Source organism: Sparus aurata, chromosome 8, assembly GCF_900880675.1.
Source record: "Sparus aurata chromosome 8, fSpaAur1.1, whole genome shotgun sequence".
NCBI classification, from domain to species: Eukaryota; Metazoa; Chordata; class Actinopteri; order Spariformes; family Sparidae; genus Sparus; species Sparus aurata.
In genome coordinates, this window is record NC_044194.1 from 8,913,077 (window position 1) to 8,936,941 (window position 23,865).

The window sequence follows — 23,865 nt, forward strand, 5'->3', positions numbered from 1 at the left end:
CATGTCATGTCGCTCACTCACGTATAATAAGATTTATTAAATGACATCTGTCTGTCCCCGGCACGCTCAGCCTCCATGTTCAACACCGCATCCCAGATGGCTGCAATAGCCTGAGAGGGATTTCTCCCACGCTTGACCACTGCAGCAGTTGAACACGTGGACGAGTTAGACAAAAGCGGGAGTTTTCTGAGGCAGGAGCAAAAGACACCCGCTACTTTAATTTGGAAAGCAGCTGCTGAGCCTCACTAGGAAGTTGTGTCTTTAGGATTTTTAGACGTGTAGTAAAGGGGAGGAGCACACAAGCAACATCTCTTCTAATGAGATGACAGCTCACCTCCTGCTTTAGTGGCAGTGGAAATGTGGAGAGAGTGATGAGGGAAGAGCCACAGCAGAGAAAAAGAAAGAAACAAAGACGGACAGTAGAAAGCGGCGGAAATACTCTACCCCTCCGAGACTCACCATGAGCAAACACACGGCTGATTCGGGCATCAGTTGGACGGCCATGACGGGATCCTCCTGTAGATTCTTGTGGAACGGGAACGTCTGCAATTTCCTGGAGGGACTCTCTTCGTTATCCTCCTGTTTGATCCTCTCTTTCTGAGTCCTCCCTCAGGAAGCAAGCTCACCTCTGTCTCCGGATGAAGCCCTTCCGACTGGCCCTCCCACTCTGTGTCCCTTAACCACCTCTGTCTCTCAGTCAGTGCTGCAGACAGCCTTTGGTGTCTGATTGTAAAGCCACAGTCCCTGGAGAGAGCCTGTGACTCCCCAGTCTCTCTGCGACTCTTCAGACTGAGCGAAAAGCAGCCCTCCTTCTTCCAGTTCTTTGATCTGCTAGCAGAGCAGATCCCCCCCCCCCACCCCACCCTCCGGTCCCTCACTCCTCCTTTCACTTTTTAAAACACTCCCCGCAGACCCCACGCCTACCTCCCCCAAACCCCTGTGACTCGGGCGCCTCTTGCTAAATGCTCCCCTCCCTCTGTTGCTGCCTTCTGCCTCCTCTTTTCCACTCTACTCTCCTCACTACACAAAGCACATCCAGTCGTGCACGTTGTTGTCTTCCTCCCGGTGCTGTCCAGTCGCTGCTCCAGAGGGCGTAACCTGCATCAGTGATGCTTCCCAGTCTCAAGCACTCCCTCCCCTGTGATGGGGAAGACAGGCGCTCACCTCACCTCAAGAGATCCAGCGCAGAGAGATCCCCTTTAGGTTAATCCCCCTGCCTCATATATCATCAGCATGAGAAGGAAACACATAAAGGAGAGAGTAGCAGGCAGTTTCCACAGGACAGATGATGAGGTAGGAGGCAGCCGGGAGGAGAGAGATGGAGTGGAGGGAGCAGCCACTGGTGAGAGAGGTCCACACCGCGCTGAGCATAAATGAAGGTGGGTGGAGAAGAGGGAGGGGAGAGAGCGATGGAAATGCAGCGAGCGGAGAGCAGACCGCGCCTATCGATGCCGGCTGAAACAGCAAGGCAGCATGGGATGTGGGTAAATACAGCTCCCCTCGCTGAATGTGGCACGTGTGCATGTGTGATCGTGCACATATATGATTTAGATCCACGGTAGCTGTCATGTTAGCAGACACCTGTGCTGCAGACTGAGATTTCTTTAGAGCAGTGTTTGGTATCAATAATTTAGACAGTCTTGGCGGGGCTTTTGTCTTGTGTGTGTGTGTATGTGTGTGTGTGTGTGCGTGTGTGTGTGTGTGTGTGTGTGTGTGTGTGAATAAATCATATAATCATAAGACTGATGAATGCAGTAATGAAAGCAAGGCTCAGTGCACTCAGGTAGCACCAGCTCAGCTTTAAATATTGTGAAAATGTTCATATAATTATCTCCAGTGTGAGCAAATGTACATACTTGTTTCCATAGGTGCGTGTACAATTTGGTACATGATCAAAGCGTTATGCTCAAACTTGTAAACTCTTTATGTGTCTACCATAAATAATAAATATATTTTTTTCTTTCTAAAAAGAAACCTGCAGATTAAGATCTAGTTGAAACTTGTTCGTGTACGTGTACTCTCAAGATTCAAGGTTTGAGGCTCAAGGCTAACTTATTTATCATTTTACAACAACAGTGTTTCCAAAATGAAACCAAGAGTAAGTCTCTTGATCCTGCATTGCATGGAAGCATACAGCGCGTGGAGGAGGAATTGAAAAGTCGCGCTGTCAGTGTAGTCTGGTGGTACGGCAGCAGACACTCCTGTATCTTTTGCCAGATGGCAGCAGGCTGAACAAACAGTGGTCGGGTTGGGGGCTGTCTTCTACCAGCGGGCTCTATGTAGACGCCTCACCTCACCCATATTACTGATCCCGTATAGATGGGGACCATTGTTCTGGGCAGTTTTAGGGGCCGCCCAGACGAGAACGCTCTTTTGCGAAAATGAGCCAACCGTCCACACGGATCCTGAAAACGCAGCGTCTGAAAACACACTTTTTTGAAAACGGGTCTCAGGGTGGAAAAATCCGAAAATGCAGCCCTCTCGTTCTCGTGTGGATAGCGAATCCGCATACTTTCCAAAACGATGACACCATCATGCCCACCCCTTGACCTCTAGCCTCCAACCTCTGAACCCCACGACGTCTCATAACAACAACAACAACAACTATGGCGGACTACATGCTCGTGTTCGTGACACAGAGGATATTGAGCCGTTCTTGCAACTTACTCGGCTTGTAGTTGAGTGTATGTCGCAGCAGCAGTTCGGCCTCATTAACGGTCCACACGAACAATTCTGGTTTCCTTGCACTAGCCATTTTCATCTTCTTCTTGTTGTGTTCAGTTTCTCCGTCTACTGTCTGTTTGTTTACAGCACGCAAGCTTTATGCGCATGCTCAGTCTCTTCTTCTCCGTTTTTGGTGAATGTTAAGCGCCACCTATAGGCCTGGAATATGAACTACAAAGTTTTCGTTCGTTTTCAGTGGATCCGTATGGACGCAAATATTCTTGAAACAATGCAGAAGAAGACGGAGGAAAAAAAGATTGTTTTCGTCCGTGTGGACAGCCCCTTAAAGCGAAACTCTCGCCAAAAAGCAACCAAGGCTTTATTTGGGATTGAATATGAGTCAAACCTTCGTGTGAAAGCATAATTACGACGAAAGAGGCACTTTTAAGATTTACCGTAGTTTCGGCTTTGGGCACGTTAATTTTGAACGGGAGAGCTAGGGGCACGACACGCTAGCATCAAAATCGCTATTTTTAGTGTTCATGAGTAGAGACCCTGGTGATGCTACGAGCAAAGTTTCATGTTGTGTCGAGCCTTCTTAGTGTTCTAAAAAATAACGATTTTGATGCTAGCGTGTCATGCCCCATGCACTCTCGTTCAAAATTAACGTGCTCAAAACCGAAACTACGGTAAATCTTAAAAGTGCCTCTTTCGTTGTAATTATGCTTTTACAGGAAGGTTTGACTCATATTCAATCCCAAATAAAGCCTCAGTTGCTTTTCGGCGAGAGTTTTGCTTTAATCACCCGCTACAGAGTCTTCCTGCCTCCTCTTTGTTCCCGTTTCACTCGCTGTGGCTTGTAGTTTGTCCTCAGTTTGTATTTCTCTGTAGTTTTTTCCTCTGACTAACCTTTGCTTGCCTTCTGTTGTTTGCTTTTTTGGGAGTTTTACATTTGGACTTTAAAGTTAAAGTTTGCTTTATGTTCTGTCTTCCTGCCTGCCTCTGTGTCTGGATTTGGGTCCTCACCATTTTGCAAATCAAACAATTCTAATCTTATAATTAGAGGTTTGTTTGTCTCACTCCATATTCAAAATACATTTTGATTAAATTGACACAGCCAAAAAATCATTTTATCCCATAAAAAGGGGCTTGATCCCTTATTCATTAACCATTTTGTTTTTTTTTTGTTTTTTTACATTCAGAGCGATTGTTCATCAGGAAGTGTGGCTTCCCTGGTAATGCTAAACTCTCAAGATACATTTATAAATACTCACCAGTCCAGCAAAGTCAGCCAAACCTGTTTTTTTCTGTAAACCACACCCAAAGATAAACTCAAGTCTTGAAAGGGTCTGACTGATAGAGAGGGGGGTTACCATATAAGGGTTTTTTTCTCCTAACATTGCCAACCTTTCTTTTTTACCTCTCATAACTTCCTCTCACAGTGCACGCAAAAAACAGTTGGCAGTGGCATAAAAATTGTAGTATACTTTGTGGGTAAAAGCATTTTAATTCAGCTTTGCCTTACTGACATTTACCTCATCCCTTAATTTTCTGCTGCGCCAACATAAAATGAGATCCAGACGGTCAATCTACAACTCCTGCATTTCATACATTCTGTTTAGATGTTGCCCCACCCCGTGTTCCCCTTTGTTTGAACTCCTCCCCTCAGTACATACCAGAGGACTGGTGTAGGAAACTGCAACTTTCAACGTCTTGTTTGACACAGCCTCAGTATGAACTAACTCCTGAACCTCTGTGCGAGGGACTACGCGAGGATATATGGTGAGTGAAAGCCTGCTTTCTCAGGGAAAAGTTGTGGGAAATGTTTGTCAGTGTCTTTGTAACTTAAGGCTTGCTCTTGGTGAGTATTAACACAATCTTTTAATGATGGTGTACAAACAAAACCACAGCGTACACAGTAACCACAATGTGGTGTACAAGAAGTGATAGCTCAGCAGTTATTAACACACTTCTACTATTTATGTTTTGTAGTTTTGTTTTTTTCTCTCCATGATTGAGACTGCAGTTTCTCTTTCTCTTTTCAACAGGAGATGGCACTGCCGAGCCGCAAGACCAGGCTTGTTGGTGATGAAAGCTTGGAGAACTGGGAGCCTGTCGGCTCTGGGGGATTTGGTGATGTCTACACGGCCAGGCACAAAGACTGGGGGTTTGATGTGGCCATTAAGATACCTCGCACTGATGTTGGGTAAATTTATACATGTCTGCTCAAATGATTGATTCACGCTCACCCATACACACTTAAATATTAGTTATATCTCATCTGCTTTCTCTGCACTCTTTCCAACACTCCCCTCCCTCTTTCTAGCTACAAAGAGGCCACTCTCATGGAAATGGTGTCCTTTGAGTTTGTGCTGAGGGTTTATGGAATTTATCAGAGATCTTTGTCAACCAGCGGAGGATCCATGCAACGCGGAATAGTGATGGAGTTCATGAGAAGGGGGTCTGTTGAGTCCCTGATGAATGACCTGTCGGGTCCTCCACCGTGGTCCCTGGCCTTCCGCCTGGCCCATCAAGTGGCTGCAGGCATGAACTTCCTCCATGCAGAGAGGATTGTGCACCAAGACCTGAAGCCAAGCAATGTACTGCTGACTGAAAACCTTGACGCCAGGGTAATCGTAACTCTTATGTTTTCATTCATACAGATGATCTTATTGTTTTGTAATGTGGTCAGTGAAGGGGAAGGTTATGGTCCGCTTTCAGTGGTGGTAGCTCCGGTTAGCTCAAACGACACGGCATGCAACATGCGTGATTTCCGCACATACTTTTATTCAGTGGCGGTTCTAGACCAGTTTTAATAGGGGGGCCAGGTCGGGGCCGACTTTTTTGTAAGGGGGCACATACAACCCGGAAAAAAGGATAAATCCGTTATTCAGACAAAGCAGTGTGTACAATTTCAGCAATTTTGATTGGGTAGTAAACTGCTGAGACACTTCTGCCTTTCCCTTCAGAACAAAATCATTGCGAGAAATCTGTCATTGTATTATTAATGCAGACTCCCTGTCAGGGGGGCCACAGGGGGGTCCAGACTCAGAGTTACGGGGGCAGCCCCCCCCCAGAACCGCCCCTGCTTTTATTCCACTGTAACTTACAGACCATACCAAGCCAGGTCGCTACGGCACTAGTTATCACATGCATACATGCCTTGACACCCATAGGTCGAGGATCCTACACCTATACATCACAATATAAAATAAAATAATATAAAAGGGTGGTCTTCACTCCGCTGGTGGCATTGCTACGCATGGTTGAGCGGAAGCACACCAACTCTTCCTCTAGGTACAGGTTACACTATCCACTTAACAAAAGGAGGCGCTACATTTAATAACTCCGACTGTTACAGTTTCCTTAATGTGATGTTTTCCCTCTTACACTGTAGCTAGCAGACTTTGGTCTGTCCAGGGTTTCCACCAGTGCTTTGACCAGCAGCAGCGAGCAGACAGGAGAGACCGGAGGCACATACAAGTACATGCCTCCTGAGGCTTTTGATGCTTCATATAGGCCTGTCCGTGATTTTGACATATACAGGTATACAGGTTATCATTATAAAAACGATATTTATTGATATAAATACTACTGTATGATAAAATCTTACCATTTTACTTTCAATCATATCTCTTTCTCTACCTTAATCAGCTACGGTATCCTGCTTTGGTCTATTGTAACTGGTGAAGAGCCCTATCCAGGTATGTATAGTGGATTTTATTATCCCACCGTCCTTCAGCTTATGGACGTTTTTGTTACTCCAATTTATTATTCACAGATATCACATCCTACCATCTATTTTTTTGTTTTGTTCATTTGATCTCTGTATATACATTATACACATATGTACACACCGGCAGTTGAGTATGTTTTGATGCTTGTCATCATCGTATCACTGTATGTACAGCAGTGGCTGATTACAGTCTTGTGAAGATGCTGGTGGCAGACAAAGGACAAAGACCTCCCTGTGAAGACCTTGAAAAGATGGGGGTGGAGGGGTTGAAAGAGCTGGTTGGCCTCATGAAGAGATGCTGGGTTAAGGATCCCAACAAGAGGCCGAAATTTAACAGTAAGTATTTGTTATAGTAATTTACAGTAAATGAACAGTGCTGCCATATGGGAATATTTTCAAGTCAGAGGTGTACGTACCATTCAAAAGTTTGCAATCATTTTCCTTCTTCCCTACAATAATTGATATATTTACACTGATGAAATGTAAAATAAATCACACCAAATTAACTATTAATTTTTTTTTTTTAAGTTTTGAGGCCAGAGTAGAATAATTCATGATGATTAAATGATTAAAACTTTAATTTAACTGATTCCCCCACTTTTTTAAATGACAATGGAAAATAGTGTTTTACATCCATTTTACGTTGTGTTATTTTTTCCAGTCAGTAAAAAAACCCAAAGTTGATTGATTGATCAATTGATCATAATTCAACAACAACGGGGCAGCTGGGCTTTAAATAATTCGGAAGACAGTTTTGTTTCCGCTCTTCGCACTCTGCACTGTGATTTGTCTGACCATGGCACCTCCAGCTGATATTTTAATGGCGCCTTAACTGAACTTCTGTTTCTATTTTAAACTAAGAAGAGATTTGCCAAGGCAACACGCCTGTTAAAGGTATAATTATGCACACTGAAATCTGTTGCCATTGAATCTGCACAGATTTTGATGCTAAGCTTCACCATTGACTGGTGATCATATATTTTTTTCCCTTCCTGTGATGTAACATCAAGCGACTCATACAAAAAAAGATAAATCGATGAACTTCTGTTTTTTGGATCTTGCACCTTCTTCCCTTCAGCTGGTCATCCTGGTTAAACCTTTGCAGAGTGTTTATTCTCCATGTATATAAAACAGTATTTTCCGCCAACCCCACAGACTAAATAACATTTATTTGCAAAGAGGGCTTTCCTCAACCTAAAAGCATGACAGAACATTCACATGTATACAGCAGTCCTCTCAGCCATCTGGCTGTAGTGAATCAAGCTGTTATGGCAGATGATTTCAAACCTTTAAATGGTTGTGTGTACTTCAATTAAATGACTATAGTAGCCTTTTGTGTAGGAGCATGACACTTATGATACCTGCATTCTTTGTGAAGCCTCTATTCATTCATGTTCATTGTAATATGCACAACACTATATGCATTTACACAATTTATTTGAAAAAAAAAAATACTTGGCTTCTGTTTCAGAGGTCCTTAAAGAAACTGAGGAATTGTTCTCAAAGCACAGGACGGCAATACGTGATGCGGTCGATCAAGTCTTAAAAAGACTGGTACAACTCGCACATTTCATTTCAAAAAATCAAATATAATGCTCACTAATTATTAAGCATGATTTCATTCTTCTTGATTTGTCTTTTATTCTCTGATGTATTCACATTTTCTTCCTGTGTTACCGTAGGACTCACCAAATGGTAATCAACATTCAGAAACAAGCGCTTCAAACCGTCGTCCTCCTCATCAGGCACCAGGTAGATCCTTCAGTCCTCCTGTTAGTGGGTCAGGTGACTTTAAAGCAATATAATGCATACAATTTGGATTTTTGTAGTATGGTGCCGCCACAGTTTTGGATTGCCAATCAGTGTTGTAAATATGAGCAGCATGATTATGAAAAACTAGTGAGTCAACAACTTTAAGTGCTCTGTCCCCTGTATTATAATATCTCTGACCCAAGTTGCAAAGTGCATGAACTGGCATTAGGAGCCCAGAATGGAAATGACAGACGCAATAAGACTATTTTCACATGTTCATTTTCCTATTAAATTATTCCTTACTTTCCACAACAAAATGTGACGCTTCTTTCCTCTCTCTCAGAACGGTCAAAGTCAATTGATGAGGTGGACATGCCAAGTCCAATAACTCGCCATCCTCCAACACAGGTAAGCCAAATACATGTTTGCCTTACAGGAAGCTGGCAACAAATTAACTAGTTTTGACACTTCTTGATTTCTTTTTTTTTCTCTGATGTATTCACATTTTCTTCCTGTGTTACCGTAGGACTCACCAAACAGTAATCAACTTTCAGATACAAGCGCTTCAAACCGTCGTCCTCCTCATCAGGCACCAGGTAGATCCTTCAGTCCTCCTGTTTGTGGGTCAGGTGACTTTAAAGCAACATAATGCATAACATTTGGATTTTTACAGTATGGTGCCGCCACAGTTTTGGATTGCCAATCAATGTTGTAAATATGAGCAGCATGATTATGATCAAAACTAGTGAGTCAATAACTTTAAGTGGTTTGTTACCTGTGACCCAAGTTACAAAGTGCAAGAACTGGCATTAGGAGCACAGAATGGAAATGACAGACGCAATAAGACTATTTTCACATGTTCATTTTCGTATCAAATTATTCCTTTCCACAACAAAACGTGACGCTTCTTTCTTCTCTTTCAGAACGGTCAATATCAAACAATGAGGTGGACATGCCAAGTCCAATAACTCGCCATCCTCCAACACAGGTATGCCAAATACATGTTTGCCTCACAGGAAGCTGGCAACAAATTAACTAGCTTTCTTTAATCTGTTAGTTTCATTGATATGATATGATGAGGTCTAAAAAGTCATAAAGCATATGGTCGGACTTGACAGAAATAAAAAAACAGCCAGCAAAGAGATAAATCAGGGACATATTGTTTCATTCTAGTTATAATATATGTCTCTTTGTATCCCATTCAAGGGAATGAGAAGGGAAGTCTTCCATCAGGATGCATCCCGTTCTTCTGCCAAACACATGACTGATGAAGAAAAAGGTGAGTATTTTTTCGTCACCGTACTGATTCTCCATCGTTTAGATTTAAAATATAAGTTTCGTTTTAAGTTTACCTGTAATGTTATCAAAAGGACCTCAAATGAGCATGATATTGAATCTTATGAAGAGTCACATTACTAATTGCATGATGCTTTCTGTACATGTTTTTTTCAAACAGAAAATTTTGTCAAAGTCAAGAAGGCAGACTTAATTCAAAGAGTCAAACTTGTCGTGAAGATAGCAGAGGAGCTTGGCATCATGGTCAACCCTGAAACCTACGATAATATCAGAGCCGAAAAGACCAGCCGGGGACAAATGAGAGTGCTTTACGAACTATTAGATTCGGAGGGGAAGAAGGTTAAAGTAGCCTTCTATGACGCTCTCAAAAGGAATCATCAGCTCCTAGTGGAGGACCTCGGTAAGATCTAAGATAAACATGTTTGATTACTCTACGAGTCGTTTAAGTTATCAAGTTTTAAATTTGACTTTCTTTCTTTTCCCTCAGGTGGATTCTGAAGCAACAGTAGCCTCCCTGGATGTTATCACACGACCTCCCCCTGCCTTGTCTGAAGAAATGACTATATTTTATTCATTTGTACATATTGGTCAATGAACGTTTTTGATATTTTTTTAATAAACATATTTCTTTTCCTGTCTCCTCTTCACCTTGTCTTCTTTTTAGAGTCTGTACAAAGTAACATGGTGTGTAATCTTAATTATCAGCACCCGGCATGTTTACCATTGTTGATATTATGAAGGGAGGAGGGGTCACAGCCCTCCTTCTGCCAGTTCTCTGATCTGAGAGCAGAGCAGACTAGGATCTAGTTGAAACTCATTTGTGTACGTGTGCTCTCAAGGTTCAAAGTTCCAGGCTCAAGGCTTACTTATTTATGATTTTACAACACTGTGGTTTCAAAACGAAACCGAGTGTTAGTCTTTTATGCTGCATTGCAGGGAAGCAAAAGAAACCATTTCATACAGCGTAATGTGGAGGAGGAATTGAAAAGTCGTGGAGTCAGTGTAGTCTGTTGGTACGGCAGCAGACACTCCTGTGTCTTTTGCCAGATGGCAGCAGGCTGAACAAACAGTGGCCGGGTCGGGGGCTGTCTTCTACCACCAGGCTCTATGTAGATACACCTCACCTCACCCATATTACTGATCTTGTATAGATGAGTAACATTGTTCTGGGCAGTTTAAATCACCCGCTACAGAGTCTTCCTGCACCTGTGTTTCAGTTGTTCATCATTCCGGTGTATTAAAGCCTGTGTTTCACCCTCACTCTGTGTCTCCTCCATCTCTTGTGTTCCTGTACTTGTTCCCTGCTCCTCTTGTACCCTCTTTGTTCCTGTTTTCACTCACCGTGGCTTGTAGTTTGTCATCAGTTTGTATTTCTCTTTAGTTTTTTCCTCAACTTACCTTTGCTTGCCTTCTGTTGTTTGCTTTTTTGGGAGTTTTACATTTGGACTTTAAAGTTTGCTTCATGGTCTGTCTTCCTGCCTGCCTCTGTATTTGCATTTGGGTCCTCATCATTTTGCAAATCGAACAATTATTAACTTATAAGTAGAGGTTTGTTTATCTCACTCAAATTCAAAATACATTTTGATTAAATTGACACAGCTAAAAATCATTTTGTCTCATAAAAAGGTGCTTGATCCCTTATCCCTTTTTTTTTTTTACATTCAGAGAAATTCTTCATCAGGAAGTGTGGCTTCCCTGGTAAGGCTCAGCTCTCTTATAAAAACTCACCAGTCAAGCAAAGTCAGCCAAACCTGTTTTTTCTGTAAACCACATCCAAAGATAAACACAAGTCTTTACAGGGTCTGACTGATAGAGAAGGGGGTTACCATATAAGGGTTTTTTTTCTCCCAACTATGCCAACCTTTCTTTTTTACCTCTCATAACTTCCTCTCACAGTGCACGCAAAAAACAGTTGGCAGTGGCATAAAAATTGTAGTCTAACTTTGTGGGTATAAGCATTTTAATTCAGCTTTACCTTACTGACATTTACCTCATCCCTTAATTTTCTGCTGCGCCAACATCAAATGAGATCCAGACTGTCAATCTACAACGCCTGCCGTTCATCCAACCTGTTGAGATGTTGCCCCACCCCGTGTTCCCCTGTGTTTGAACTCCTCCCCTCAGTTCATAACAAAGGGCTGGGGCAGGAAACTGTAACTTTCAACGTCTTGTTTGACACAGCCTCAGTATGAACTAACTCCTGAATCTCTGCGCGAGGGACAACGCGAGGATATATGGTGAGTGAAAGCCTGTTTTCTCAGGGAAAAGTTGTGGGAAATGTTTGTCAGTGTCCTTATAAGTTAAGGCTTGCTCTTGGTGAGTATTAACACAATCTTTTAATGATGTTGTACAAACAAAACCACAGCGTACGCAGTAACCACAATGTGGTGTGCAAGAAGTGATAGCTCAGCAGTTACTAACACACTTCTACTATTTATGTTTTGTAGTTTTTTTATCCATGATTGAGACTGCAGTTTCTCTTTCTCTTTTCAACAGGAGATGGCACTGCCGAGCCGCAAGACCAGGCTTGTTTGTGATGAAAGCTTGGAGAACTGGGAGCCTGTCGGCTCTGGGGGATTTGGTGATGTCTACACGGCCAGGCACAAAGACTGGGGGTTTGATGTGGCCATTAAGATACCTCACACTGGTGTTTGGTAAATATATACATGTTAGCTCAAATGATTGATTCACGCTCACCCATACACACTTAAATATTAGTTATATCTCATCTGCTTTCTCTGCACTCTTTCCAACACCCCCCTCCTGCTTTCTAGCTACAAAGAGGCCACTCTCATGGAAACGGTGTCCTGTGAGTTTGTGCTGAGGGTTTATGGAATTTATCAGAGATCTTCTTCAACCAGCGGAGGATCCATGCAACGCGGAATAGTGATGGAGTTCATGAGAAGGGGGTCTGTTGAGTCCCTGCTGAATGACCTGTCGGGCCCTCCACCTTGGCCCCTGGCCTTCCGCCTGGCCCATCAAGTGGCTGCAGGCATGAACTTCCTCCATGCAGAGAGGATTGTGCACCAAGACCTGAAGCCAAGCAATGTACTGCTGACTGAAAACCTCGATGCCAGGGTAACCATAACTCTTATGTTTTCATTTAACAGATGATCTCATTGTTTTGTAACGTGGTCAGTGAGGGGGAAGGTTATGGTCCGCTTTCATTGGCGGTAGCTCCGGTTAGCTCAAACGACACGACAGGCAACATGTGGGATTTCTGCACATACTTTTATTCCACTGTAACTTACAGACCATACCAAGCCAGGTCGCTACGGCACTAGTTATCACATGCATACATGCCTTGACACCCATAGGTCGAGGATCCTACACCTATACATCACAATATAAAATAAAATAATATAAAAGGGTGGTCTTCACTCCGCTGGTGGCATTGCTATGCATGGTTGAGCGGAAGCACACCAACTCTTCCTCTAGGTACAGGTTACACTATCCACTTAACAAAAGGAGGCGCTACATTTAATAACTCTGACTGTTACAGTTTCCTTAATGTGATGTTTTCCCTCTTACACTGTAGCTAGCAGACTTTGGTCTGTCCAGGGTTTCCACCAGTGCTTTGACCAGCAGCAGCGAGCAGACAGGAGAGACCGGAGGCACATACAAGTACAAGCCTCCTGAGGCTTTTGATGCTTCATATAAACCTGTCCGTGATTTTGACATATACAGGTATACAGGTTATCAACTTAAAAAGGATATTTATTGATATAAATACTACTGTATGATAAAACCTTACCATTTTACTTTAAATTGTATCTCTTTCTCTATCTTAATCAGCCACGGTATCCTGCTCTGGGCTATTGTAACTGGTGAAGAGCCCTATCCAGGTATGTATAGTGGATTTTATTATCCCACCATCCTTCAGCTTATGGACGTTTTTGTTACTCCAATTTATTATTCACATCCTACCATCTATTTTTTTGTTTTGTTCGTTTGATCTCTGTATATACATTATACACATATGTACACACCGGCAGTTGAGTATGTTTTGATGCTTGTCATCATCGTATCACTGTATGTACAGCAGTGGCTGATTACAGTCTTGTGAAGATGCTGGTGGCAGACAAAGGACAAAGACCTCCCTGTGAAGACCTTGAAAAGATGGGGGTGGAGGGGTTGAAAGAGCTGGTTGGCCTCATGAAGAGATGCTGGGATGAGGATCCCAACAAGAGGCCGAAATTTAACAGTAAGTATTTGTTATAGTAATTTACAGTAAATGTACAGTGCTGCCATATGGGAATATTTTCAAGTCAGAGGTGTACGTACCATTCAAAAGTTTGCAATCATTTTCCTTCTTCCCTACAATAATTGATATATTTACACTGATGAAATGTAAAATAAATCACACCAAATTAACTATTAATTTTTTTTTTTAAGTTTTTAGGCCAGAGTAGAATAATTCATGATGATTAAATGATTAAAACTTTAATTTAACTGATTCCCCTACTTTTTTAAATGACAATGGAAAATAGTGTTTTACATCCATTTTACGTTGTGTTATTTTTTCCAGTCAGTAAAAAAACCCAAAGTTGATTGATTGATCAATTGATCATAATTCAACAACAACGGGGCAGCTGGGCTTTAAATAATTCGGAAGACAGTTTTGTTTCCGCTCTTCGCACTCTGCACTGTGATTTGTCAGACCATGGCACCTCCAGCTGATATTTTAATGGCGCCTTAACTGGACTTCTGTTTCTATTTTAAACTAAGAAGAGATTTGCCAAGGCAACACGCCTGTTATAGGTATAATTATGCACACTGAAATCTGTTGCCATTGAATCTGCACAGATTTTGATGCTAAGCTTCACCATTGACTGGTGATCATATATTTTTTTCCCTTCCTGTGATGTAACATCAAGCGACTCATACAAAAAAAGATAAATCGATGAACTTCTGTTTTTTGTATCTTGCACCTTCTTCCCTTCAGCTGGTCATCCTGGTTAAACCTTTGCAGAGTGTTTATTCTCCATATATATAAAACAGTATTTTCCGCCCACCCCACAGACTAAATAACATTTATTTGCAAAGAGGGCTTTCCTCAACCTAAAAGCATGACAGAACATTCACATGTATACAGCAGTCCTCTCAGCCATCTGGCTGTAGTGAATCAAGCTGTTATGGCAGATGATTTCAAACCTTTAAATGGTTGTGTGTACTTCAATTAAATGACTATAGTAGCCTTTTGTGTAGGAGCATGACACTTATGATACCTGCATTCTTTGTGAAGCCTCTATTCATTCATGTTCATTGTAATATGCACAACACTATGCATTTACACAATTTATTTGAAAAAAAAAAATACTTGGGTTCTGTTTCAGAGGTCCTTAAAGAAACTGAGGAATTGTTCTCAAAGCACAGGACGGCAATACGTGATGCGGTCGATCAAGTCTTCAAAAGACTGGTACAACTCACACATTTCATTTCAAAAAATCAAATATAATGCTCACTAATTATTAAGCATGATTTCATTCTTCTTGATTTCTCTTATTTTCTCTGATGTATTCACATTTTCTTCCTGTGTTACCGTAGGACTCACCAAATGGTAATCAACGTTCAGAAACAAGCACTTCAAACCGTCGTCCTCCTCATCAGGCACCAGGTAGATCCTTCAGTCCTCCTGTTAGTGGGTCAGGTGACTTTAAAGCAATATAATGCATACAATTTGGATTTTTGTAGTATGTTGCCGCCACAGTTTTGGATTGCCAATCACTGTTGTAAACATGAGCAGCATGATTATGATCAAAACTAGTGAGTCAACAGCTTTAAGTGCTCTGTTCACTGTATTTTAATATCTCTGACCCAAGTTACAAAGCGCAAGAACTGGCATTAGGAGCGCAGAATGGAAATGACAGACGCAATAAGACTATTTTCACATGTTCATTTTCGTATTAAATTATTCCTTACTTTCCACAACAAAACGTGACGCTTCTTTCCTCTCTCTCAGAACGGTCAATGTCAATCGATGAGGTGGACATGCCAAGTCCAATAACTCGCCATCCTCCAACACAGGTAAGCCAAATACATGTTTGCCTCACAGGAAGCTGGCAACAAATTAACTAGCTTTCTTTAATCTGCTGGTTTCATTGATATGATATGATGAGGTCTAAAAAGTCATAAAGCATATGGTCAGACTTGACAGAAATAAAAAAACAGCCAGCAAAGAGAGAAATCAGGGACATATTGTTTCATTCTAATTATATTGTATGACTCTTTGTATCCCATTCAAGGGAATGAGAAGGGAAGTCTTCCATCAGGATGCATACTGTTCTTCTGCCAAACACATGACTGATGAAGAAAAAGGTGAGTATTTTTTCGTCACCATACTGATGCTCCATAGTTTAGATTTAAAATATAAGTTTCGTTTTGTTAAGTTCACCTGTTATGTTATCAAAAGGAACTCAAATGAGCATGATATTGAATCTTATCAAGAGTCACATTATTTATTGCGTTATGCATTCTGTACATGTTGTGATGTTTTTTTTCAAACAGAAAAGTTTGTCGATGACAATAGGGCAACCTTAATTCAAAAAGTCACACTTGTCGTGAAGATAGCAGAGGAGCTTGGCAACATGGTCAACCCTGAAACCTACGACAAGATTGCAGCCAAAGAGACCAGCCAGGACCAAATGAGACTGCTTTACAGGAGCGTATTAGATTCAGGGGGGAAGAAGGTTAAAGCCGCCTTCTACATCGCTCTCAAAGAAAATCATAAGCTCCTAGTGGAGGACCTCGGTAAGATCTAAGATAAACATGTTTGATTAATCTATAAGTCCTTTAAGTTATCAAGTTTTAAATTTGACTTTCTTTCTTTTCCCTCAGGTGGATTCTGAAGCAACAGTAGCCTCCCTGGATGTTATCACTCGACCTCCCCCCTGCCTCGTCTGAAGAAATGACTATATTTTATTCATTTGTACATATTGGTCAATGACGTTTCTGATATATTTTTAATAAACATATTTCTTTTCCTGTCTCCTCTTTATCTTGTCTTTTTTTTAGAGTCTGTACAAAGTAACATGGTGTGTAATCTTAATTATCAGCACCCTGCATGATTACCATTGTTGATATTATTTGGGGGGGGGTCACAGCCCTCCTTCTGCCAGTTCTCTGATCTGAGAGCAGAGCAGACTAGGATCTATTTGAAACTCGTTCGTGTACATGTGCTCTCAAGGTTCCAGGTTCCACTTATTTATCATTTTACAACAAAACATAAAACCAAGTGTTAGTCCCTTGATGCTGCATTGCATGGAAGCATACAGCGTGTGGAGGAGGAATTGAAGAGTCGTGCAGTCAGTGTAGTCTGGTGGTACGGCAGCAGACACTCCTGTATCTTTTGCCGGATTTCAACAGGCTGAACAAACACTGGCCGGGTCTTCTACCACCGGGCTCTATGTAAATACACCTAACCTCATCCATATTACTGATCCTGTGTAAATGGGTAACATTGTTCTTGGCCATTTTAATCACACGCTACAGAGTCTTCCTGCTCTTGTGTTTCATTTGTTCATCATTCCGGTGTATTAAAGCCTGTGTTTCACCCTCAGTTTTGTGTCTCCTCCACCTCTTGTGTTTCTGTACTTGTTCCCTGCCTTCTGTTGTTTGCATTTTGAAGTTTGGACTTTGGATATGTGCTTCATTAAAGTCTGCTTCATGGTCCGTCCTCCTGCCTGCCTCTGTGTCTGCATTTGGGTCCTCAACATTTTGCAAAACGCAACAACTGTAGTCTTTTAATTAGAGGTGTGTTTGTCTCACTCCCATTTCAAAATACATTTTCCTTAAATTGACACAGCTAAAAATCATTTTGTCTCATAAATAGGCGCCTGATCTCTTATTCATCAACCAAGTTTTTTTTCTTCAAATTACTTTCAGAGCAATTGTTCATCCCTGTCACCTAAAGACAGGGAGGTGTAGCTTCTCTGGTAAGGCTGAGCTCTCAAGACACGTTTATAAAAACTCACCAGTCAAGCAAAGTTTTATTCTGCGGACCACACCCGGACATAAACACAATTCTTGACAAGGTCTGACTGACAGAGACGGGGGTTACCATATAAGGTTTGTTTTCTCCCATCACTGCCAACCTTTCTTTTATACCTCTCGCAACTTCCTCTCACAGTGCACACAAAAACAAGTTGGCAGTGGCATAAAAATTGTAGTAAACTTTGTGGGTAAAAGCATTTTAAGTCAGCTTTACCTTAATGACATTTAAACCCATCTCTTAATTTTCTGCTGCAGCAACATAAAATGAGATCCAGACTGTCAATGCCTGCAGTTCATACAATCTGTTGAGATGTTGCCCCACCCCGTGTTCCCCTTTGTTTGAACTCCTCCCCTCAGTTCATACCAGAGGACTGGGGTAGGAAACTGCACATTTCCTCGTCTTGTTTTGACACAGCCTCAGTATGAACTAACTCCTGAACCTCTGTGCGAGGGACAACGTGAGTATATATGGTGAGTGGAAGCCTGCTTTCTCTGGGAAAAGTTGTGGGAAATGTTTGTCAGTGTCTTTATAACTTAAGGCTTGCTCTTGGTGAGTATTAACACAATCTTTTAATGATGGCGTACAAACAAAACCACAGCTTACGCTGTAACCACAATGTGGTGTACAAGAAGTGATAGCTCAGCAGTTATTAACACACTTCTACTATTTATGTTTTGTATTTTTTTTTTACCCATGATTGAGACTGCAGTTTTTCTTTCTCTTTTCAACAGGAGATGGCACTGTTGAGCAACAAGTTTGAGCCTGTTGGTAATGAAAACTTGGACAAAAACTGGAAGCATGTCGGCTCTGGGGGATTTGGTCATGTCTACAAGGCCAGGCACAAAGACTGGAGACATGATGTGGCCATCAAGATACTTAAAACTGATGTTGGGTAAATATATACATGTCTGCTCAAATGGTTAATTCATGCTCATCAATACACACTTAAATATTAGTTCTATCTCATCTGCTTTCTCTGCACTCTTTCCAAAACTCCCCTCCCTCTTTCTAGCTACAAAGAGGCCGATCTCATGGTAACGGCGTCCTCTGAGTTTGTACTGAGGGTTTATGGAACTTACAAGGGATGTCCGCCATTCAGCAGATCCACGCAACATGGAATAGTGATGCAGTTCATGGAAATGGGGTCTGTTGAGTCCCTGCGGGAGGACCCGCCGCATCCTCCACCGTGGCCCCTGGCCTTCCGCCTGGCCCGTGAAGTGGCTCTAGGCGTGAACTTCCTCCATTTAAAGAAGATTGTGCACCAAGACCTGAAGCCAAGCAATGTACTGCTGACTGAAAACCTCAATGCCAGGGTAACCATAACTCTTATGTTTTCATTCATACAGATGATGTCATTGTTTGCTTAATGTGATGTTTTCCCTCTTACACTGTAGCTAGCAGACTTTGGTCTGTCCAGGGTTTCCACCAGTGCTTTGACCAGCAGCAGCGAGCAGACAGGAGAGACCGGAGGCACATACAAGTACATGCCTCCTGAGGCTTTTGATGCTTCATATAAACCTGTCCGTGCTTTTGACATATACAGGTATACAGGTTAACATTGTAAAAAGAATAATTATCGATATAAATACTACTGTATGATAAAACCTTACCATTTTACTTTAAATTGTATCTCTTTCTCTATCTTAATCAGCTACGGTATCCTGCTCTGGTCTATTGTAACTGGTGAAGAGCCCTATCCAGGTATGTATAGTGGATTTTATTATCCCACCATCCTTCAGCTTGTGGACGTTTTTGTTACTCCAATTTATTATTCACAGATATCAGATCCCACCATCTATTTTTGTTTTGTTTTGTTCACTTGATCTCTTCTATTTTATTTTCTTCATAATAGATCATTTTTTAACTAAAATAACAATGTTACATGGTGAATTGGATACTGCATATACATTATACACATATGTACACACAGGCAGGACGGCTCTTGTGCCACTGAGTATCCCTGATGGACAAAGACCTCCCTGTGAAGACCTTGAAAAGATGGCGGTGGAGGGGTTGAAAGAGCTGGTTCACCTCATGAAGAGATGCTGGGATGGTGATCCCAACAAGAGGCCTAAAATTGACGGTAGGTATTTGTTATAGTAATTTACAGTAAATGAACAGTGCTGCTATATGGGAATATTTTCTAGTCGGAGGTGTACGTACCATTCAAAAGTTTGCTGTTGCCTGATATGTTGAAGTTCTTCTTCTTTCCTACAATAAGTGATATTTTTACATTGATGACATGCAAAATAAATCAGACACCAAATTAACTATTTACCTTTTTAAAAAGTTTTGAGCCCAAAAGTAGAATAATTCATGATGATTAAATGATTCAAACTTCCATTTAGCTGATTACTACTACACTACTGAATAATATTTTACGTCCATTTTACGTTACGTTATTTTTTTTCAGATGAGAAAAAACCCAAACTTACAATTGATCATAATTGAAGTTAAACGGGGCAACAGGGCTTTAAATAATTTGGAGGACAGTTTTGTTTCCGCTCTTCACACTCTGCACTGTGATTTGTCAGACCATGGCACCTCCAGCTGATATTTTAATGGCACCTCAACTGAACTTCTGTTTCTATTTTGAAGTAAGAAGAGTTTTGGCTGTTATCATACGTCTGTTACAGGTATTATTATGCACACTGAAATCTGTTCCCATTTAAATCTGCACAGATTTTGATGCTAAGCTTCACCATTGACTGGTGATTATATATATTTTTTGCCCTTCCTGTGATGTAACATCAAGCGACTAAAACCAAAAAAGCTAAATACATTGACTTCGTATCTTGCACATTCTTCCCTTCAAGTGGTCCTCCTGGTTAAACCATTGCAGAGTGTTTATTCTCCATATATATAAAACATTATTTTCCGCCCACCCCACAGAATAACATTTATTTGTAAAGAGGGCTTTCCTCAACCTAAAAGCATGAAAGAACATTAACATGTATACAGCAGTCCTCTCAGCCATCTGGCTGTGGTGAATCAAGCTGTTATGGCAGATGATTTCAAACCTTTAAATGGTTGTGTGCACTTAAATGAAATGACTACAGTAGCCTTTTGTGTAGCAGCATGACACTTATGATACCTTCATTCATGTTTATTGTAATATGCACAACACTATATGCATTTACACAATGTATTTAAGAAAAATACTTGGCTTCTGTTTCAGAGGTCCTTGAAGAAACTGAGGAAGTGTTCTCAAAGCACAAGAGGGCAATTCGTGATGCGGTCGATCAAGTCTTAAAAAGACTGGTACAACTCACACATTTCATTTCAGGAAATCAAATATAATGCTCACTAATTATTATGCATGATTTCATTCTTCTTGATTTCTCTTATTTTCTCTGATGTATTCACATTTTCTTCCTGTGTTACCGTAGGACTCACCAAATGGTAATCAACGTTCAGAAACAAGCGCTTCAAACCGTCGTCCTCCTCATCAGGCACCAGGTAGATCCTTCAGTCCTCCTGTTAGTGGGTCAGGTGACTTTAAAGCAATATAATGCATACAATTTGGATTTTTGTAGTATGGTGCCGCCACAGTTTTGGATTGCCAATCAGTGTTGTAAATATGAGCAGCATGATTATAATCAAAACTAGTGAGTCAACAACTTTAAGTGCTCTGTCCCCTGTATTATAATATCTCTGACCCAAGTTACAAAGCGCATGAACTGGCATCAGGAGCGCAGAATGGAAATGACAGACGCAATAAGACTATTTTCACATGTTCATTTTCCTATTAAATTATTCCTTACTTTCCACAACAAAATGTGACGCTTCTTTCCTCTCTCTCAGAACGGTCAAAGTCAATTGATGAGGTGGACATGCCAAGTCCAATAACTCGCCATCCTCCAACACAGGTAAGCCAAATACATGTTTGCCTTACAGGAAGCTGGCAACAAATTAACTAGTTTTGACACTTCTTGATTTCTTTTTTTTTCTCTGATATATTCACATTTGATTCCTGTGTTACCGTAGGACTCACCAAACAGTAATCAACTTTCAGATACAAGCGCTTCAAACCGTCATCCTCCTCATCAGGCACCAGGTAGATCCTTCAGTCCTCCTGTTTGTGGGTCAGGTGACTTTAAAGCAATATAATGCATAACATTTGGATTTTTACAGTATGGTGCCGCTACAGTTTTGGATTGCCAATCAATGTTGTAAATATGAGCAGCATGATTATGATCAAAACTAGTGAGTCAATAACTTTAAGTGGTTTGTTACCTGTGACCCAAGTTATAAAGTGCAAGAACTGGCATTAGGAGCACAGAATGGAAATGACAGAGGCAATAAGACTATTTTCACATGTTCATTTTCGTATTAAATTATTCCTTTCCACAACAAAACGTGATGCTTCTTTCTTCTCTTTCAGAACGGTCAATATCAAACAATGAGGTGGACATGCCAAGTCCAATAACTCGCCATCCTCCAACACAGGTAAGCCAAATAAATGTTTGCCTCACAGGAAGCTGGCAACAAATTAACTAGCTTTCTTTAATCTGCTAGTTTCATTGATATGATATGATGAGGTCTAAAAAGTCATAAAGCATATGGTCAGACTTGACAGAAATAAAAAAAACAGCCAGCAAAGAGAGAAATCAGGGACATATTGTTTCATTCTAGTTATTATGTATGACTCTTTGTATCCCATTCAAGGGAATGAGAAGGGAAGTCTTCCATCAGGATGCATCCCATTCTTCTGCCAAACACATGACTGATGAAGAAAAAGGTGAGTATTTTTTCACCACCATACTGATTCTCCATCGTTTAGATTTAAATGATAAGTTTTGTTTTGTTACGTTCACCTGTAATGTTATCAAAAGGACCTCAAATGAGCATGATATTGAATCTTATGAAGAGTCACATTATTAATTGCATAATGCTTTCTGTACATGTTTTTTTCAAACAGAAAATTTTGTCAATGTCAAGAAAGCAGACTTAATTCAAAGAGTCAAACTTGTCGTGAAGATAGCAGAGGAGCTTGGCAACATGGTCAACCCTGAAACCTACGATAATATCAGAGCCGAAAAGACCAGCCGGGAACAAATGAGAGTGCTTTACACACTATTAGATTCAGAGGGGAAGAAGATCAAAGCAGCCTTCTATGACGCTCTCAAAAGAAATCATCAGCTCCTAGTGGAGGACCTCGGTAAGATCTAAGATAAACATGTTTGATTAATCTATGAGTCTTTTTCGTTATCGAGTTTTAAATTTGACTTTCTTTCTCTTCCCTCAGGTGGATTCTGAAGCAACAGTAGCCTCCCTGGATGTTATCACACGACCTCCTTCTGCCTCGTTTGAAGAAAAGACCATATTTTATTCATTTGTACATATTGGTCAGTGACGTTTCTGATATATTTTTAATAAACATATTTCTTTTCCTGTCGCCTCTTTATCTTGTCTATTTGTTAGAGTCTGTACAAAGTAACATGGTGTGTAATCTTAATTATCAGCACCCTGCATGTTTACCATTGTTGATATTATTTGGGGGGGGTCACAGCCCTCCTTCTGCCAGTTCCAGGTTCCACTTATTTATCATTTTACAATGAAACCAAGTGTTAGTCCCTTGGTGCTGCATTGCATGGAAGCATACAGCGTGTGGAGGAGGAATTGAAGAGTCGTGCAGTCAGTGTAGTCTGGTGGTACGGCAGCAGACACTCCTGTATCTTTTGCCAGATGGCAACAGGCTGAACAAACAGTGGCCGGGTCGAGGGCTGTCTTCTACCACCGGGCTCTATGTAGACGCCTCACCTCACCCATATTACTGGTATAGATGGGGACCATTGTTCTGGGTGGTTTTAATCACCCGCTACAGAGTCTTCCTGCACTTGGGTTTCATTTGTTCATCATTCCGGTGTATCATGTAAGGGATAATGCCCGACGAGGTGTTCATTAACAGAAATGAATCGGACGCGTCGGACGGTTCACGCCTCCGCGTCGTCCGATTGATTTCTGTTAATGAACACCTCGAAGGGCATTATCCTGCTTATCCCATGGTCACCCACGAAAGATAGAAATATTTAACAAATTAATAATACTTTAATGTGTTTTAGAGTTAAAATCGTAAGGGTTTTTTTTATTTTTACAAGTCGAGCGGACTATTTAATATCTCCCGTATGCAGGCGTTGCCAAGCAACGTGGCCATAGCGACCCACCCGCAGCAGTTGATCAGTGATGGGAAGTGAGATGATGGCTTAACCTTACTTTCCGTCATATAAAGTATAATTTCAGAAGGCCAGTGCACTACTTACCGCTTGTGTGTGTCCAGAGGATGATGCGAAATTTTGTTTCAAAGAATCAAAGTTCACAGATTTTTAATGAGACATTAATGAGCACAGAAGAGGGGTTATACGGCTACATTATTATTAAAATGTAGCTAGTGTACAGACCTCTTCGCTGATTTTTTTCAGCA

At 41.2% G+C, this 23,865-nt stretch overlaps 4 protein-coding genes across 6 annotated transcripts in view; 3 read left to right on the forward strand and 1 right to left on the reverse strand.

The window, feature by feature from the left end:
- The window catches only part of frmd4a (FERM domain containing 4A), a 109,083-nt gene extending 108,237 nt beyond the window's left edge, over positions 1-846 (reverse strand). The window contains exon 1 of the mRNA XM_030424565.1: positions 460-846. Within this exon, the coding sequence (XP_030280425.1) occupies positions 460-504 (45 nt within the window). The 5' untranslated portion in view covers positions 505-846. The remainder of the gene's footprint in view (positions 1-459) is intronic.
- Positions 847-3,465: 2,619 nt separating this feature from the next.
- On the forward strand, positions 3,466-10,086 carry LOC115586810 (receptor-interacting serine/threonine-protein kinase 3-like). 2 transcript variants are annotated; one of them, XM_030426179.1, is made up of 14 exons: positions 3,469-4,446; positions 4,713-4,870; positions 4,991-5,294; positions 6,062-6,210; positions 6,319-6,368; positions 6,575-6,736; positions 7,872-7,954; positions 8,083-8,152; positions 8,496-8,560; positions 8,679-8,748; positions 9,076-9,140; positions 9,359-9,431; positions 9,609-9,848; positions 9,936-10,086. In XM_030426179.1, exons 1-14 carry the CDS (start codon positions 4,444-4,446, stop codon positions 9,944-9,946), a joined length of 1,503 nt encoding a protein of 500 aa, XP_030282039.1. In that variant the 5' UTR covers positions 3,469-4,443; the 3' UTR covers positions 9,947-10,086. The 2 variants fall into 2 exon arrangements, with proteins under 2 accessions (XP_030282040.1, XP_030282039.1); XM_030426180.1 differs by lacking the exons at positions 8,679-8,748; positions 9,076-9,140 and having other exon boundaries at positions 3,466-4,446; positions 9,386-9,431.
- Positions 10,087-11,429: 1,343 nt separating this feature from the next.
- LOC115586812 (receptor-interacting serine/threonine-protein kinase 3-like) lies at positions 11,430-17,006 on the forward strand. Its single transcript, XM_030426183.1, has 12 exons — positions 11,430-11,685; positions 11,945-12,102; positions 12,223-12,526; positions 12,987-13,135; positions 13,244-13,293; positions 13,491-13,652; positions 14,785-14,867; positions 14,996-15,065; positions 15,411-15,475; positions 15,694-15,766; positions 15,956-16,198; positions 16,286-17,006. Exons 1-12 carry the CDS (start codon positions 11,683-11,685, stop codon positions 16,294-16,296), a joined length of 1,371 nt encoding a protein of 456 aa, XP_030282043.1. The 5' UTR covers positions 11,430-11,682; the 3' UTR covers positions 16,297-17,006.
- Positions 17,007-17,798: 792 nt separating this feature from the next.
- On the forward strand, positions 17,799-22,840 carry LOC115586811 (receptor-interacting serine/threonine-protein kinase 3-like). Of its 2 annotated transcripts, XM_030426181.1 has the most exons (14): positions 17,799-17,911; positions 18,173-18,333; positions 18,454-18,754; positions 18,836-18,984; positions 19,093-19,142; positions 19,372-19,524; positions 20,620-20,702; positions 20,831-20,900; positions 21,246-21,310; positions 21,429-21,498; positions 21,826-21,890; positions 22,110-22,182; positions 22,363-22,602; positions 22,690-22,840. In XM_030426181.1, exons 1-14 carry the CDS (start codon positions 17,909-17,911, stop codon positions 22,698-22,700), a joined length of 1,494 nt encoding a protein of 497 aa, XP_030282041.1. In that variant the 5' UTR covers positions 17,799-17,908; the 3' UTR covers positions 22,701-22,840. The 2 variants fall into 2 exon arrangements, with proteins under 2 accessions (XP_030282041.1, XP_030282042.1); XM_030426182.1 differs by lacking the exons at positions 21,429-21,498; positions 21,826-21,890.
- Positions 22,841-23,865: the final 1,025 nt, after the last annotated feature.